The 14,711-nt window shown below is 55.5% G+C and overlaps 3 protein-coding genes across 48 annotated transcripts in view; 2 read left to right on the top strand and 1 right to left on the bottom strand.

Annotated features, from left to right (window-relative positions):
- TMC6 (transmembrane channel like 6) overlaps positions 1–6,028 on the top strand; it is a 21,297-nt gene extending 15,269 nt beyond the window's left edge. For 20 of the 24 annotated variants that reach the window (XM_077973050.1, XM_077973041.1, XM_077973042.1 and 17 more), the window contains 6 exons: positions 24–99; positions 1,172–1,305; positions 1,463–1,639; positions 2,180–2,258; positions 5,332–5,408; positions 5,738–6,028. In XM_077973050.1, the coding sequence (XP_077829176.1) occupies positions 24–99; positions 1,172–1,305; positions 1,463–1,639; positions 2,180–2,258; positions 5,332–5,408; positions 5,738–5,801 (607 nt within the window). In that variant the 3' untranslated portion in view covers positions 5,802–6,028. Of the gene's footprint in view, positions 1–23; positions 100–1,171; positions 1,306–1,462; positions 1,640–2,179; positions 2,259–3,512; positions 3,608–5,331; positions 5,409–5,737 lie in introns of all 24 variants that reach the window. The other 4 variants (XR_013407371.1, XR_013407369.1, XR_013407372.1 and 1 more) reach the window with 1 other exon arrangement.
- LOC144335995 (uncharacterized) lies at positions 5,738–11,794 on the top strand. Of its 17 annotated transcripts, none has more exons than XR_013407377.1 (3): positions 6,260–6,771; positions 6,812–8,545; positions 10,276–11,794. XR_013407377.1 is itself a non-coding variant. In XM_077973062.1 (3 exons), exons 1-3 carry the CDS (start codon positions 6,504–6,506, stop codon positions 7,525–7,527), a joined length of 945 nt encoding a protein of 314 aa, XP_077829188.1. In that variant the 5' UTR covers positions 6,260–6,503; the 3' UTR covers positions 7,528–10,222. The 17 variants fall into 17 exon arrangements, 10 of the variants coding, with proteins under 10 accessions (XP_077829187.1, XP_077829193.1, XP_077829188.1 ...); XR_013407376.1 differs by having other exon boundaries at positions 10,259–11,794; XM_077973062.1 differs by lacking the exon at positions 10,276–11,794 and having other exon boundaries at positions 6,260–6,732; positions 6,773–6,936; positions 6,976–10,222.
- The window catches only part of TNRC6C (trinucleotide repeat containing adaptor 6C), a 159,981-nt gene continuing 155,698 nt past the window's right edge, over positions 10,429–14,711 (bottom strand). For 6 of the 7 annotated variants that reach the window (XM_077969425.1, XM_077969427.1, XM_077969426.1 and 3 more), the window contains one exon: positions 11,727–14,711. In XM_077969425.1, coding sequence (XP_077825551.1) covers positions 14,351–14,711 — 361 coding nt within the window. In that variant the 3' untranslated portion in view covers positions 11,727–14,350. 7 annotated transcript variants of the gene reach the window in all.

Raw genomic sequence — 14,711 nt, 5'->3', positions numbered from 1 at the left:
CCTGAACTGCCACCCTTCCCCAGGCTGGGGGTGCTCTTCTCACCTCTCCTCCCCGCCGTGCAGATCATCAAGCTGCTGCTCGTCTTCTACGTCAAGAAGGTGAGGCTGCCAAGGCCTGGGGAGGGCTGGGCTGGCAGGGCGGCCTGGCAGTGGGGGCAGAACTCAGCTGGGCAGCGCCTGGGACACTGGAACCCTCCCCACCGGAGTGGAGTAGGGCTGCCCTGGCCTGTCCCTCAGCCCAAGGGACGGCTGACCCCTCCCGGCATCACTGTCTTTGGCAGGCCGGGAAGCATCGCTGGGTTCAGAGGTCATCACCAGGTGCCTGTGTGCACTTGGCCAGGGGTAGCGCCAGGGCTCTGGGAGACACTAAGCCTGGGGACCGCTGGGTCTCTGGAAAAGTGACCCTGGTCCTCTGTCCGCAACTAGGTCATGCCCAGTGGCTGAGAACTGGGACCTCCCTTCCCATCCTGGCTCCTGTCTTTATTTTATTTATTTTATATTTTATTTTATTTTATATTTTATTTTATTTTATGTTTGAGACAGAGTCTCACTTTGTTGCCCAGGCTGGAGTGCAGTGGTACGATCTCGGCTCACTGCAAGCTCCGTCTCCTGGGTTCACGCCATTCTCTCGCCTCAGCCTCCCAAGTAGCTGGGACTACAGGTGCCCACCACCACATCCGGCTAATTTTTTTGTATTTTTAGTAGAGACGGGGTTTCACTGTGTTAGCCAGGATGGTCTCGATCTCCTGACCTCGTGATCCGCCCACCTCAGCCTCCCAAAGTGCTGGGATTACAGGCGTGAGCTAGGATTACACTGCGCCCGGCCATCCTGGCTCCTGTCTTGTCTGGCCTGCTGTTTCCTCATCCATGCAATGGGGACCATGTTCCTGTGGGGACTGAGGGAGGTGGCGTGTACAGTGTTGTGTGCAGAGCCTGGCATGGCAGCGACCTTCAGCGGATGGAGGTGCTGTTGGCATCACCCCTTTGCGTGTGAGTGACCTGCAGGCCTCTGTCCTCCTCTGTAAATGAGTAGGCTGCAGGGAGCGGGGTCCTGTCCTGGGCCCTGCTTGCATGCACAGCTCTGGTCGCCCTTCCCTCTTGAGCTCCCCCAGGCCTTGGAGGGGTGCTGAGGGGTAGCAGGACGGTGGCAGAGCATAGCCTTTCCCCGCAGACCAGCCTTCTGGCCAACTGCCAGGCGCCGCGCCGGCCCTGGCTGGCCTCGCACATGAGCACGATCTTCCTCACGCTGCTCTGCTTCCCCGCCTTCCTGGGCGCTGCCATCTTCCTCTGCTACGCAGTCTGGCAGTGAGTAGGGGCGGGTGGAGGGGACCCTTCTGTGTCATCCTGGGTTCGGTAGTGGTGCCTGGGGGGCCCGAGACTTAGGGGTGAAGAGGACGGGCTGGGAGGGAGCCGGGTGGGCTGTTGCCCGGGCTGGGGGGTTCCTGGTCGGCCTCTTCCCCAGGGTGAAGCCCTCGAGCACCTGTGGCCCCTTCCGGACCCTGGACAGCATGTACGAGGCCGGCAGGGTGTGGGTGCGCTACCTGGAGGCGGCGGGCCCCAGGGTCTCCTGGCTGCCCTGGGTGCACCGGTACCTGGTGGAAAACACCTTCTTCGTCTTCCTGGTGTCGGCCCTGCTGCTGTGAGTCCCGCGGGCGGGGGTGGGGGGGCGGCCCTGCTGCTGTGAGTCCTGCGGGCGGGGGGGGCCCTGCTGCTGTGAGTCCCGCGGGCGGGGGGGGGGCGGCCCTGCTGCTGTGAGTCCCGCGGGCGGGGGGGGGCGGCCCTGCTGCTGTGAGTCCCGCGGGCGGAGCGGGGGCGGCCCTGCTGCTGTGAGTCCCGCGGGCGGGGGGGGCGTGGGCGGGGGGGGGCGGCCCTGCTGCTGTGAGTCCCCTGGGCGGGGGGGGGGGGGCGGCCCTGCTGCTGTGAGTCCCGCGGGCGGGGGGGGGCGGCCCTGCTGCTGTGAGTCCCGCGGGCGGGGGGGGGGCGGCCCTGCTGCTGTGAGTCCCGCGGGCGGGGGGAGGGGGGGCGGCCCTGCTGCTGTGAGTCCCGCGGGCGGGGGGGGCGGCCCTGCTGCTGTGAGTCCCGCGGGCGGGGGGGCGGCCCTGCTGCTGTGAGTCCCGCAGGTGGGGGCGGCCCTGGGGAGACAGCCCTCACTCCCTGCCTGACAGCCCCTCTCCCACAGGGCCGTGATCTACCTCAACATCCAGGTGGTGCGGGGCCAGCGGAGGGTCATCTGCCTGCTCAAGGAGCAGATCAGCAACGTGAGTGCCCGACCTGGGCTGCCCTCAGTCCCCGTCTTGATCGCCCGGGGGGTGACGCTCCCCTCCACCCCCCTGTACATCCTCTCCTGTGGGCCTTGGCTGGTGAAAGGGTTTGTTTGCCAGACAAGTGACCCTGATCAATATGTGCACTTCAGATCAAGTGACGAAGCAGCTGTGAGACGGAGCCAGGCTCCTGATCCCCAGGGACCCGCAGGGCCCCACTGGGACCGGGACTCCGGCGGGTGGGGTTGGTTTCAGCCCCCGGGGGGTGGCCCCGCTGAGGGCTCAGACAGTCTCTGTGAGGATTTCTGAGATCCCAGAAATGGCTTTTGGGTCCCTATGGACTCTTTACTCATTTTACAAATACGGGGAGTAAGGTTGAGGGACAGTCAGTACTTAAAACTTTTTCTTTCTTTTTTTTTGGAGACAGAGTCTCACTCTGTGGCCCAGGCTGGAGTGCAGTGGCGCGATCTCGGCTCACTGCTGCAAGCTCTGCCTCCTGGGCTCAAGCGTTTCTCCTGCCTCAGCCTCCCAAGTAGCTGGGGCTACAGGCACCTGCTGCCACACCCAGCTAATTTTTTGTAATTTTAGTAGAGATGGGGTTTCACTGTGTTGCCCAGGCTGGTCTCCAGCTCCTGAGGCAGTCCGCCCACCTCAGCCTCCCAAAGTGCTAGGATTACAGGTGTGAGCCACCACACCTAGCCAAAACATTTTTATGAAGAAAACAATGTTTGGCTGGGTACAGTGGCTCACGCCTATAGTCCCAACACTTTGGGAGGCCAAGTTGGGAGGATGGCTGGTGCCCAGGAGCTCGAGACCAGCCTGGGCAACAGAGCTAAACCTCATCTCTGCAAAAATTTTAAAAGTTAGCCGAGCATGGTGGCGTGCACCTGTGGTCCCAGCTACTTGGGAGGCTGAGGCAAGAGATCGCTTGAGCCCGGGTTGAGGCTGCAGTGAGCTATGACTGTGCCACTGCACTCCAGCCTGGGGGACAGAGTGAGGTGATGAGGCCCTCATGCTGTGGCATGGGAGTGAGCTGCGGAAGGGGATCAGCCCCCATGCCCCACGGGCAGCCCCCGGGAGGAGTGTGTGCCCGGCAGCTGGCCCCCATGCCCACTTCCTCCGCCCAGGGGACCTTCTTGCCCACTGTGCAGCCACCAAGTTAGAGACAAGGCACTTTTCCCCCTGGGCCACCCAGCCTGGCCTCTCCCCTGGGGAACAGCCCCCGCGAAGCAGGTCTTGTGTCTTTTCCAGGCTTGCATCCTGCTGCTGGGCTCTGCCCTCCCCCCAGGGTTCCCCGTCCCCTCCCATTGCGGTTTGTCCTCCTGCAGGTTTTTACTCTGGGGCTGGTGAGTGCCAGTGTCCTTAGGCGTGCTCCACACCAGGGCTAGGGGGGTGCTTGTCGGGATCAGCGGCTTGTGTCTGCCAAGGCGAGGGCATGGTGGGGCGCAGCCCGTGGGCCTCAGCAGCCATGTGACCCTGCTGCTGGATAGTTGGTGCCAGGAGCCAGAGCTCCAGGCAGCTCGTCCCAGCTCGTCCCAAGCGCTCATGGGATGGCTCCCATGTTGCTTGGGTTGTAAACACTGCAGTACACACTGTCCCATCTCCTGCCTTTCCCGTTTCACCACACAGAGCTGAAAGCTGGGCATCTTGGCTTCGGTGGTTGTCTGGCCATAGATACTGGAAGTGGGAAGTGGCTCCTGCCCTACTGGGTGGCATTTCAGAGCCCCCAGGGGCCAGGTGGGTCCGGGTGGGGAATGCAGAGTGGTGCTGGGAGAATCCCAGCTCTACCCACTGTTGCTCTGGGATGGGAAGGACCTTTCTCCAGGGGGATGCTGGCTGTAGTGTCTACCCAAGGCGGAGCTCTGACCCCAGGCTTTGGGGCCGTCGGCCTGAGCTTTCCCCGAGCAGGTCGGCGTGGCTCAAGCACACGGCCCCTCCACACTCATCAGCAACTCGATAGAAGCAACTTAGTTTGTTGCATAAGGGCCCATGGTCTCTTCTTAAAGGTATTCTAAGTGACCCTCCTAGGCTGAGCCAGGTTGCCAGGTGCCCAGAGCCAATCCGTGTGGCTCTTGACAGAACTCCTGTTCTCTTTGTGAAGGTTCCCGGCAGGGAATCCCGGTCTGACCCAAGCACCGATGCTCGGTTTCTGTGCACCAGGTCCTTTGCTAAGTGCCCCCTCTGCTTGTCACATTTCATTGTCGAAAGAACCCTGGGTCAGTCCAGTACTGGCCCCAAAGATGTCCCCGTCCTAAGACTGTGAGGAGCCTGCGAAAATGTTGTGTGGCTGGGGGAAGTAAGGTTGTGAAGGTAGCTGGCTTGGTATAGGAGATGGCCCTGGATTATCATGGTGACCCAGCATGATCTCAGGGTCCTTCGAGGTGAAAAACGGAGGCTGGAGTGTCAGGGTCAGCGTGGCGCCACGTGAGCGGAACTTGAGCGGCCACTGCTGGCTTTGAAGTGGAGGAAAGGGCTGAGAGCCAAGGAGTCCAGGGACCTCTAGAAGCTGGAAAAGACGAGGAAGGGGACTCTCCCCCGAAGCCTCCAGGAGAAGCATAGCCTTGATGATGCTTGATTGGAGCCCAGTGAGACTCATTTTAGACTTCTCACCTCCAGAACTGAAAGTTGAGAAACTGGCGGTGTTTAAGCCACGAAGTTGACAGCTCGTTACAGTGGCAGCAGGAGACTCACGTAAACCCTGTGCCTTGTGTTATTATCCCCCTTTCCAGATGCTGCCACTGAGGTCAGAGAGTTAGTAACCCAAGGCAGAGCCAGTAAGTGGCAGGGCCAGTTTTACATTGAGTCAGGCCGGCTCTGGGCTGCTGATTATATTTCCCTTTTTACTTTGGCCACTAGGAAGCTTAGATCTACACATATGCCCACTTCCTGGCTCTTGGTTTTTCCTTGTCCTTGTTTGGTGGCCCTTTCACCTTTTACTTTTTCTTTTACCTTTTTGCTGCTTGTGATGTTGAATGCACCTCGTGAGTTTTCTCTCAAATGCACTTGGGAACAGGCTGGCTCTGGATGGGCTGATGGATGACTTCTCCCCTTTGTGTTCTGGCTTTTCTAGGAGGGGGAAGACAAAATCTTCTTAATCAACAAGCTTCACTCCATCTACGAGAGGAAGGAGAGGGAGGAGAGGAGCAGGTGAGGGTCTGTGGAGGGAGTGGGGACATTGAGCCCGGGGGGAGAGGGTCCAGGGCTGGACAGTGGGGCTGCCACTGGGGCTACACCACGACATTGCTGACACTTGATCGCTTTTGACCTACAAATATCCCCACCCCGGCGCTCACCTTCACTCTCTAGAGCCTTCTCTGGCCTCCGGAGCCTGACCATTTTGACAGGGACTTAAAATACATCTCAGGAGAAAGGCTGTGGGGCGCCTGGCCAGTCCCTCGCCGGGCCCTGGCTGTGCCCAGCCAGGTTGCAGGGATGTTGATGTTGACGGGGTCCCGTCAGTGACCTCTTTCTGGCAGGGTTGGGACAACCAAGGAGACTGCAGCACCCCCCACCCTGCTCACAGATGAACGGGATGACTAGGGGGACAGCGATGGGCCTCACGGGCCCGCCCAGCACCCTGAGACCACACTGTGCCTCCCAGTGACCCTGCTGGGACATCAGGACAAAGAAGATACTGTCTCGCCTCTCGAAAGCTGCAGCTGCGCCTGGGCTGGAGCCAGAAGGGTGGGTGAATCCGGCTTGGGCATCCACAGTGAACTCTGCCCTGCCTGGGACTCTGTTTCTTCTGATTAAAGGGGTTTTGCAGATGGGCTTGTCCCTTGGGGCTCTGTGCCTGTGACTGGAGCCTGTGCCTGAGCACGGTGCCCAGGGCCTGTTCCCGCTGCCCTGGGGCCACCTCCAGGCGCCGTCCTGGGTCGTGGGAACCTCAGCTGGAGTGGGGGCGCCCTCTGCTGGTCAAGCCCCAGATGGCAGGAACTGGACTGTGCCAGGGCTTGATCCGCTCACTGCCTTTGACCAGCCTGAACCTGCGCCCAGAAGGGGCTTACACCGCACAAGTGAGCCGAGCAGGCAAGGATCGTGACCAGAGCGATGCATCAACCATCACTGGAGCAGGAGGCAAATTTAGAGAGGGACTTGGAGGGGAGACATACCAGTTGCAAATGAGCTGTGGGGACAGTTGCCTCCCAGGCATAGGCAGCCAGCACCTGGGCTTGGAGGCACACAGGGCTTGGTGAGGCAGGGCTGGCCCCCTGCGTCTGGCTGCCAGCAGTTGGCTGGAGCATGGTGACCCTGGGTCTGATTGGGCTGAGTTTGAGGAGCCCGTGGGATACCGAAAACCCTAGGCTGTGGGGGGTGGGCACAGGGATTCGGGGACCAACCCATCATGACCCCAGTGCTCCAGGCCTGCAGGGACCAGCCCGTCACGGCCCCAGTGCTCCAGGCCTGCAGGGACCAGCCCGTCACGGCCCCAGTGCTCCAGGTCTGCGGGGACCAGCCCCTCACAGCCCCAGTGCTCCAGGTCTGCGGGGACCAGGCCGTCACGGCCCCAGTGCTCCAGGTCCGCGGGGACCAGCCCCTCACGGCCCCAGTGCTCCAGGCCCGCGGGGACCAGGCCGTCACGGCCCCAGTGCTCCAGGCCCGCGGGGACCAGGCCGTCACGGCCCCAGTGCTCCAGGCCCGCGGGGACCAGGCCGTCACGGCCCCAGTGCTCCAGGTCCGCGGGGACCAGCCCCTCACGGCCCCAGTGCTCCAGGTCCGCGGGGACCAGGCCGTCACAGCCCCAGTGCTCCAGCTCTGCGGGGACCAGGCCGTCACGGCCCCAGTGCTCCAGGCCTGCAGGGACCAGGCCGTCACGGCCCCAGTGCTCCAGGTCTGCGGGGACCAGGCCGTCATGGCCCCAGTGCTCCAGGTCTGCGGGGACCGGGCCGTCACAGCCCCAGTGCTCCAGGTCTGCGGGGACCAGCCCGTCACGGCCCAGGGTTCATGTCTGAGGAGCTGCGCTTCGGATTGGGGGAATGAGCCCGGGTGGGGAAACAGTCGGAGAGTGATGGGCCCAGAAAAGGGTCAGACCCAGGTGGAGATGCCACTGGCTGTTAGCAGACCCCGCACTGGGTCTAGCCCACCCGGTTCCATGGGGATGCTCCTGGGCTCTGCAGACATCTGGGTGCTGCCACCGGGGCCCCACAGAGTTGGCCGTCTGGGTGGATCTGAGCCAAGTGGTGCTTCTGGGCCTCAGCAAGTAGCTGGTGCTGATTCTGGGCGGCCGCCGGTGGCAGCGTCTTCAGGCGTGAGCGCTGCTGGGTGAAGCTGCGTGGGCAGTCCAGAAAGTGACTGATGGTCCAGAGTGACTGACCTAGGGTTTCCGGCCCCCATCGGTGCAGATGCCGTCCTCCAAACCATCACGGTCCCTCTCTGGCTGGGGACGTATGCCTGCCACTGCTGGCTTGACAACATGATCATTGGTTGTGACCTGTTGAGCCCATCTTGCCAGCCTCACAAAGCACAGTACCAGCTGCTTATGGCAGGGAAGTGGAAGAACTTGTCCCAGATATTTCTGGAGAATTACCGTGTGTGCTAGTCAGTCGTTTGTGTCAACCAGGCCAGGCTGTGGGGCCCAGTGATCTCATCAACAGGAACCGAGGTGTTGCTGCGATCGTGTGCTGCTGGAATGTGGTGAACAACTACAGTTGATTACACCTAAAGATCATTCTTGAGAATGTGGGTGGGCCTCATCGCATCAGCTGAAAGCTTCAAGAGCAGAAACCCAGGTTTCCCACAGAGGGAATTCTGCCTTGAGACGGCAGCGTCCACTCCCACTGGATGTCCAGCCTGAGGCCCTACGGCTGGGTGAGCCTGTCCTCTCTCTCCTGTTGGTTCTGTCTGCCGACCCACCTTGTGGCCCCACCTTGTGGCCACAGACCCTCCAGCGAGGACTTCCTGTGTTTCTTCGGAGCAGCCCTTGTGTGCTGGAGGCCTGGGCTTCCGTGTGTCCTTGGGTGCCCTGGGGTGTGTTCCGTGACCTCCCAGCTCCTCGCCTCATGGGGCTGCTGTATCAAGTGACACAGTTCGTGTGCTGTGTACCGTGCCTGGCACCCGTTTGAGGTGTTTGCCTGACGAGAACAGCCTAAGACCTGGAAACTGCAAACTGTTGTTTGAGTGGATGGGAAGTTGGTGCTATTTCAGGCTGAATGACAAGACTCTGCGATGCCACTGCTTCTCAGCCTTGGCTGCACAACAGAACCCACCGAAGAGGTTTTAAAAACGTTGGTACTTGCTGGAGGTGGTGGCGTGTGTCTGTAATTGCAGCTGCTCCAGAGGCTGAGGTGGAGGATTGCTTGAGCCCAAGAGTTTCGGTTTATTTGCTTTTTGAGAGAGTCTTGCTCTGTTGCCCAGGCTGGAGTGCAGTTCTACGATCTTGGCTCACTGCCTTAGCCTCCCAGGTAGCTGGGATTACAGACGCATGCCACCATATGGGGCTGATCTTTGTATTTTTTAGGAGGGATGGGGTTTTACCGTGATGGTCAGGCTGGTCTCGATCTCCTGACCTCAAGTGATCTGCCTGCCTCAGCCTCCCGAAGTGCTGGGATTACAGTGTGAACCACTACACCTGCTGAGCCCAGGTGTTTTGAATCCAGCATGGACAACAGCAAGACCCTGTCTCAACACAAACAAAAAAACACTGGTGCCTGAGGCCCACCCCCAGAGATTCTGTTTTTGAGTTGATTTGGATGTGAATTATCTTTAAAATTTTGGATGTGATTTTTTTTTTTTTTTTCCGGGGGGGACAGAGTTTCACTCTTGTTGCCCAGGCTGGAGTGCAATGGGACAATCTTGGCTCACCGCAACCTACACCTACTGGGTTCAAGCGATTCTCCTGTCTCAGCTTCCTGAGTAGCTGGGATTACAGGCACGTGCCACCATGCCCGGCTTTTTTTTTTTTTTTTTTTTGAGACAGTCTTGCTCTGTCGCCCAGGCTGCAGTGGTACGATATTGGCTCACTGCAAGCTCCGCCTCTCGGGTTCACGCCATTCTCCTGCCTCAGCCTCCCGAGTAGCTAGGACTACAGGCGCCTGCCACCACACCTGGCTAATTTTTTGTATTTTTAGTAGAGTCGGGGTTTCACTTGTTACCAGGATGGTCTCAATCTCCTGACCTCGTGATCTGCCCGCCTTGGCCTCCCAAAGTGCTGGGATTACAGGTGTGAGCCACCGTGCCTGGCATGATGTGAATTATCTTAAAAACTTTCAGATAATTCTAGTATGAGCCAAGGCTGAGAACCCCTGGTTTGGGCCTATCCAAGTACCAGGTTGTCACAAATGCCCGTGGGCTTGGGGGGCTTCGGAAATGTGCTTCTGCTTTTTTGAGATGGGCGCTCACTCTGTTGCCCATCCTGGAGTACAGTGGCACGATCACAGCTCACTGCAGCCTCGACCTCCTGGGCTCAGATGATCCTCCCGCCTCAGCCTCCCGAGTGTCTGCGTCTGGTTTTCATGACGACTTGGGGGCCAGGCATACTACACTTGCTGCTGTTCGGGGGCCAGTCCTGCACTAGAAGCCCATCAGCCACAACTCCGCTGAACACTGATGTGCAGAGAGCTAAGCAGCTTTGTTTCCATCTGGATCCTGCGTAGGTTTTCTTGGTCCATCCGTAGACACCGCACTCCTGCAGAGGATCTTCTTGGGATGCCCCACTGTCTCCGTTTTCCCTCTTCACTGAACACACACTCAGTCGAGGCACACCATAACGCCTCTGCATCTGCTGGCTTCTCCCCCATTGGAACAGCCTTCTTGGCATGCCACACTGCTAGCCGCTGGGCACCCTGCTTTCTGCCTTTGGCGTTCTGCCGTGATGTTGCCAAAATAGTTAAAAAAAAAAAAAAAAAAAAAAAAAAAAAAAGAGGCTGGGCACAGTGGCTCATGCCTGTATTCCCAGCAGTTCGAGACCAGCCTGGGCAACACGGTGAAACCCCATCTCTACAAAAATAAAAAATGAAATGAGCTGAGTGTAGGTGGTGCATGCATGCTTGTGGTCCCAGCTACTTGGGAGGCTGAGGTGGGAAGATTGCTTGAGGTCAAGGGTGCAGTGAGCTGAGATTACATCACTGCACTCCAGCCTGGGAGACAGAGACCCTGTATTAAACAAATACACAAACCACAAAGGGCAGGTCTGAACCTGTCATTAAAAAAAAAAAAAATTAATAAACTTAAAAAAAAATATCCACAGATGCAGGTGAAGAACCTGTTTTCTTCAAGCCTCCTTCCCACCCATGGGTGAAGATGGTGCCCTGGAAGCCCACAAGGTCTTTGTGTGGGGTCCCTACATGGGGCTTTAGCTTACACTGTGCTCCCCATCTGTCCCCCGAGTTGCCAGTCTGTCAAAATCCAACCTGGTCTCCCAGGCCCAGGGCAGATGCCACCTCCTCCATGAAGCCTGCCACATCCTTTGCACGCCCTTGGGCGCTGACCTTGTTCTCCCAGCGCACAGGCATGGGTACGGTTTGCTCCATCGTAACGCAGGCACAAAAGGAACTCTTGCTGAGGCTCCGCGCAGAGCCGACGGTTGCCGCTTCCAGGTTCAGGTGCATCTTGAGTTTCATTCCCGGCTTCCTTTTCTGGTCTTTAATTTCTTTTCCAGATTAGGTCCCACTCAATGCTTTCCTTCTCAATTTCCAAAAGAGGATGGTCAGAGCCAGCAGTACCCCGCCTTCCCCATGGTGGAGAGGGGGCAGCCTGTGGCACGGTGTGGGTCCCATCTTTTTGAAGGAATTGACTCAAAGTGGGCAGGTCCACCTTTGACCTTTCCCCAGGGAGTGGAGACAGAAAAAAGACCTTTGCTTAGTTTGAGTGAGGGGCCGCCGGGGTGCTCGGTTTGTCTTCAGAGGCTGGTCTGCAACACCAATGCCACACTGGTGGCACTGGACACCCTGAAGGCCACGGCCAGTGTCCTAGGAAGGGACTCAGTTTCTAGCTATGCCAACTGAGATTCTGGGGTGAGGCTGGTGCTGCTTCCGAAGTTCCACTGTGCTCAAAGTGCTCGGTGAAAGTTAGCGAAGGTGATTTCACAAAAATAAATGCATAAAATGTCTAGGAAACACAAAAAATCCTCATTATTCTCTTTGAATATTTTTTAAGCCCAAACTGGACCCTAGGCAAAAGTGAGTGGCACTCCTCTGCCAGGACTGCAGGCAGGCCCCAGCCTCTGCTTGCTGCCATCCCAAACAGAAGTTACCAGATGAACAGACTCGGATGGGCTGCGGGGGTGGAGAGCTAGAAAGCTCGGTTGTGCCTCTCAACGATTAAGATTTCAATATTTACAGCAAAACCACAAAGCAAATGAGAGAATAAAGCAAAACAACAGGAAGTCTGAGTTCACTCATGAGAGAGGTACGTATGTGAGCTCTGAGGAAATTATAGAGGGAACGCACGCAGCGGGACAGCTCTCCCCATCGCAGCTGCAAAGTAGACATCCATAGTATCTGTTTTGAAAAATGAAAAACACATTACTTTGAACAGCCAAGAAAAAAAATTGCAATTTATTAAGATTCAATAAAGCGTTGTACTTTCGAAAGCAACTTTCGATGCATGTTCTTCAACAATCACATTCTATGAGGAAAACATTAAGAGCCACAAACTTGTTTTTTAATCTCAGAGTTACAGACATACTAAGTTCAAAATAAAAGGTCAAAAAACCCCAAAACAAAACAAACAAAAAAACAAAAAAAACCTCAAACAAACCCAACAAAACCCAAAAACAAACAAACATATTCTTGACTTCCATCCCCAATTTTAAAACAACAGGAGTTTTTCTACAACTCAATGCTCGCCGGCAGCACGGGAAGTGGTATGTCGGGTGCACATAACGCACACGCACGCTCACACGCACACATATTGGATATACATACGCAGGTGTGTATGTCCATCAAATATATAGAACGCATGTAATGGCAATGAGATGCAGTCACTCTGAGGAAGGTTGGTTTTGCTAAATATCCTACTAAACTTGAGAAAAAAAGTCTTGAACCCAGTTTGTGCATAGTTCATGATCCTCTATAAAACCAGCTTTTGTGGATCTGCAATCTTGCAGGACTTTTTTTTTTTGTATTTTTTTTTGTTTTGATAAAACCATTAAAAAGCTAATTAAAAAAAATGTAATGCACAAGTTTCCTGATCAAGCAGGCAGGGAGCACAATGTTCATATATATATATTTTAAAACATACTTGAGGGTATGTTATTCCATTGTCTTTCTTCCTTGCAAAACAATCAAAACATTGATCATTTTTAAAACATAAAGCAATTTTTAATATATAAAGCACTCTTCAAACATCTATTTCTTTTGAGTCCATTATTTGGTAAATATGTAACTGCTACACATTAGAGATTAGGTATTTTTCTTCTTTGTGATTTTTTTTTCCTCTTTTTCTTTTTTTTCATTTTTTTGTTGGTTTTTTTTTTTTTTTTAAATAACATCTTCAGTGCTAGGAGTTGGGTTTAAAAATACATGAAATGGTGTGGAGCTGCCCTCGGGAGCCCTGGCTTTCCTGAGAGCGCGTCCGGCATGTGCAAGACAGTGGCCACAACGCCTGTCACCTTGACGAAGGGGCGAAAGCAATCGACAGAGTCCACGACGATGGCCGAGGGAACAACGCCGTCCCGTCCCAGAGCTCTGAAGGAGCGCATCTGCATTCTGAAAATAGGTTTCTTTACGACGGAAGTCTTTTTTTTTTTTAATTCCTTTTTAAATTTTTAAAATTTTAAAGTCTGAAGGAGAAAAAAAGGTCTGTAAACAGGTGGGAGCCCAAACCCCAGGCTCCCCCAAAAGCAGTCACAACCCACGCCCAAGTGCTTGTTTCTGTTCCTTCCACGGAACCATCCATTCTTTACAAGTATCTATGGCCACAGTTCAACAACAGTTTTTTTTTTCTCTTTAACTTTATATTCCAAATGGAAAAATGGTGCAATACTCTGGTAATAATTTTCTTGCATTAGTCCACAATAAAAAGCTGCTAAAGGTAGGTATACATATTATTTCTCCAGAGATATACACTGTACTTTTTAAACGCAGTCACAGAGTCCTTGAGTAAACATTTACACATGAATTGTCGCCAGCCCTGTCCTAGGAATTCTCTGTAATGTATAGGATTAGCTAAAGGAAGGGCGAGGACACTCAGTGCAAAGTTAGAAGCTAATAATAACAAACGTTTGACCAATGCGCCAAAAAAAAAAGCATATACTGAATACAAGGGAAAACCCACGGTTAAATCCTCACACGCTTTCAAACACACAAACACAGAAAATGCACGCTGTGCAGGAGCACGCGCCACACACGCACACACACACACTTCTGTTTCAACACGCACACATTCACACACATGGAGGCTATGAACTTAGAAATTTTTCCTAGAGCCTGTTTCTGTGCACTGATGTCAACCTGGAAGTGTAGAATTAGAAAGTGTTCACATTTCACTATTGGCCTGCTGGATTCAAGTATTTGCATGTTTGATATGTCTTTTTTTAACTTTTAAAAAATATTTTTTGGGATAAAAAAATGACATGAAAAAGTAATGAAACAAGGGTAATGTGCATAGGCGGATCCAGGGGAACAGAGAGCAGATCGCAGCCCACGCCTTCCGCTCAGCTCCTACCGTGGAGCCGCTCTGCGCCCGGCGGTCCACACCAGACTCTGCCCTGATTACCGGCCGCCTCTGGTAATGTGCATAATCGTCACAGGCTCATTTTAAATAGGCTTCACGTCTCCCTCCCTCCCCCACAGATAAAATAACCCTTTCCAGCCCACAATCTGAAAAGTGCCCTTCATGATAGAACTATTCTAAGCAGCTTTTATACTTTAAAAAAAAAAAATCAAAATGACAACACACTATACAAACATAAGACACACAAAATAAAAAGCTACGAGGAACATCCTGTCATTAGCATGTGACGCTGACCCACCGCAGCCCGCACTGTTTTGCGAACAGTTCGCAAGGACTGTGGCCAAGGTTCGTCTTCAGTCCTGGACAGAGGTACTCAAAAGGGTGGCCGCTGCTGGGTTCCAGCGGGTCTGTGGGGCCGCCCATCTGGGAGGGGTCCCGGGAGGGGTCGGCTCTCCTGGTGCTGATGATGGCAGCTCCTACAGGGACTCCCCGCTGAGCAGGTCCCCAGGCAGCAGGGTGGTCAGAGGGGTGGGGCTGCCGATCACCCTGCTATCGTCAGCGCTGGGCGGGCCCCACAGGCTGCTGGAGTACTGGGGCACCCCGCCCCACAGCAGCTCACTGCTCCCCTTGCCACCCAGGCATGGGGCATTCCAGTGGCCAGCGTCGCTGCGCACCAGGCCATGGGAGCTGCCCGCTGCGCTGAGCCGCGGCTGGCTGGACGCGCTACTGGACTGCCAGCTGGAGGTGGGTGGCAGCGCCTGGCCTTGGGCTAAGAAGCGATTCACTTCTTCTTCGCCAGCGAACTCAGCCAGGATGGTAGTGTTTCCCAGGACGCAC

This window comes from Macaca mulatta, chromosome 16 (assembly GCF_049350105.2).
Source record: "Macaca mulatta isolate MMU2019108-1 chromosome 16, T2T-MMU8v2.0, whole genome shotgun sequence".
Lineage (NCBI taxonomy): Eukaryota > Metazoa > Chordata > Mammalia > Primates > Cercopithecidae > Macaca > Macaca mulatta.
This window is presented reverse-complemented; position numbering and strand designations above follow the sequence as displayed.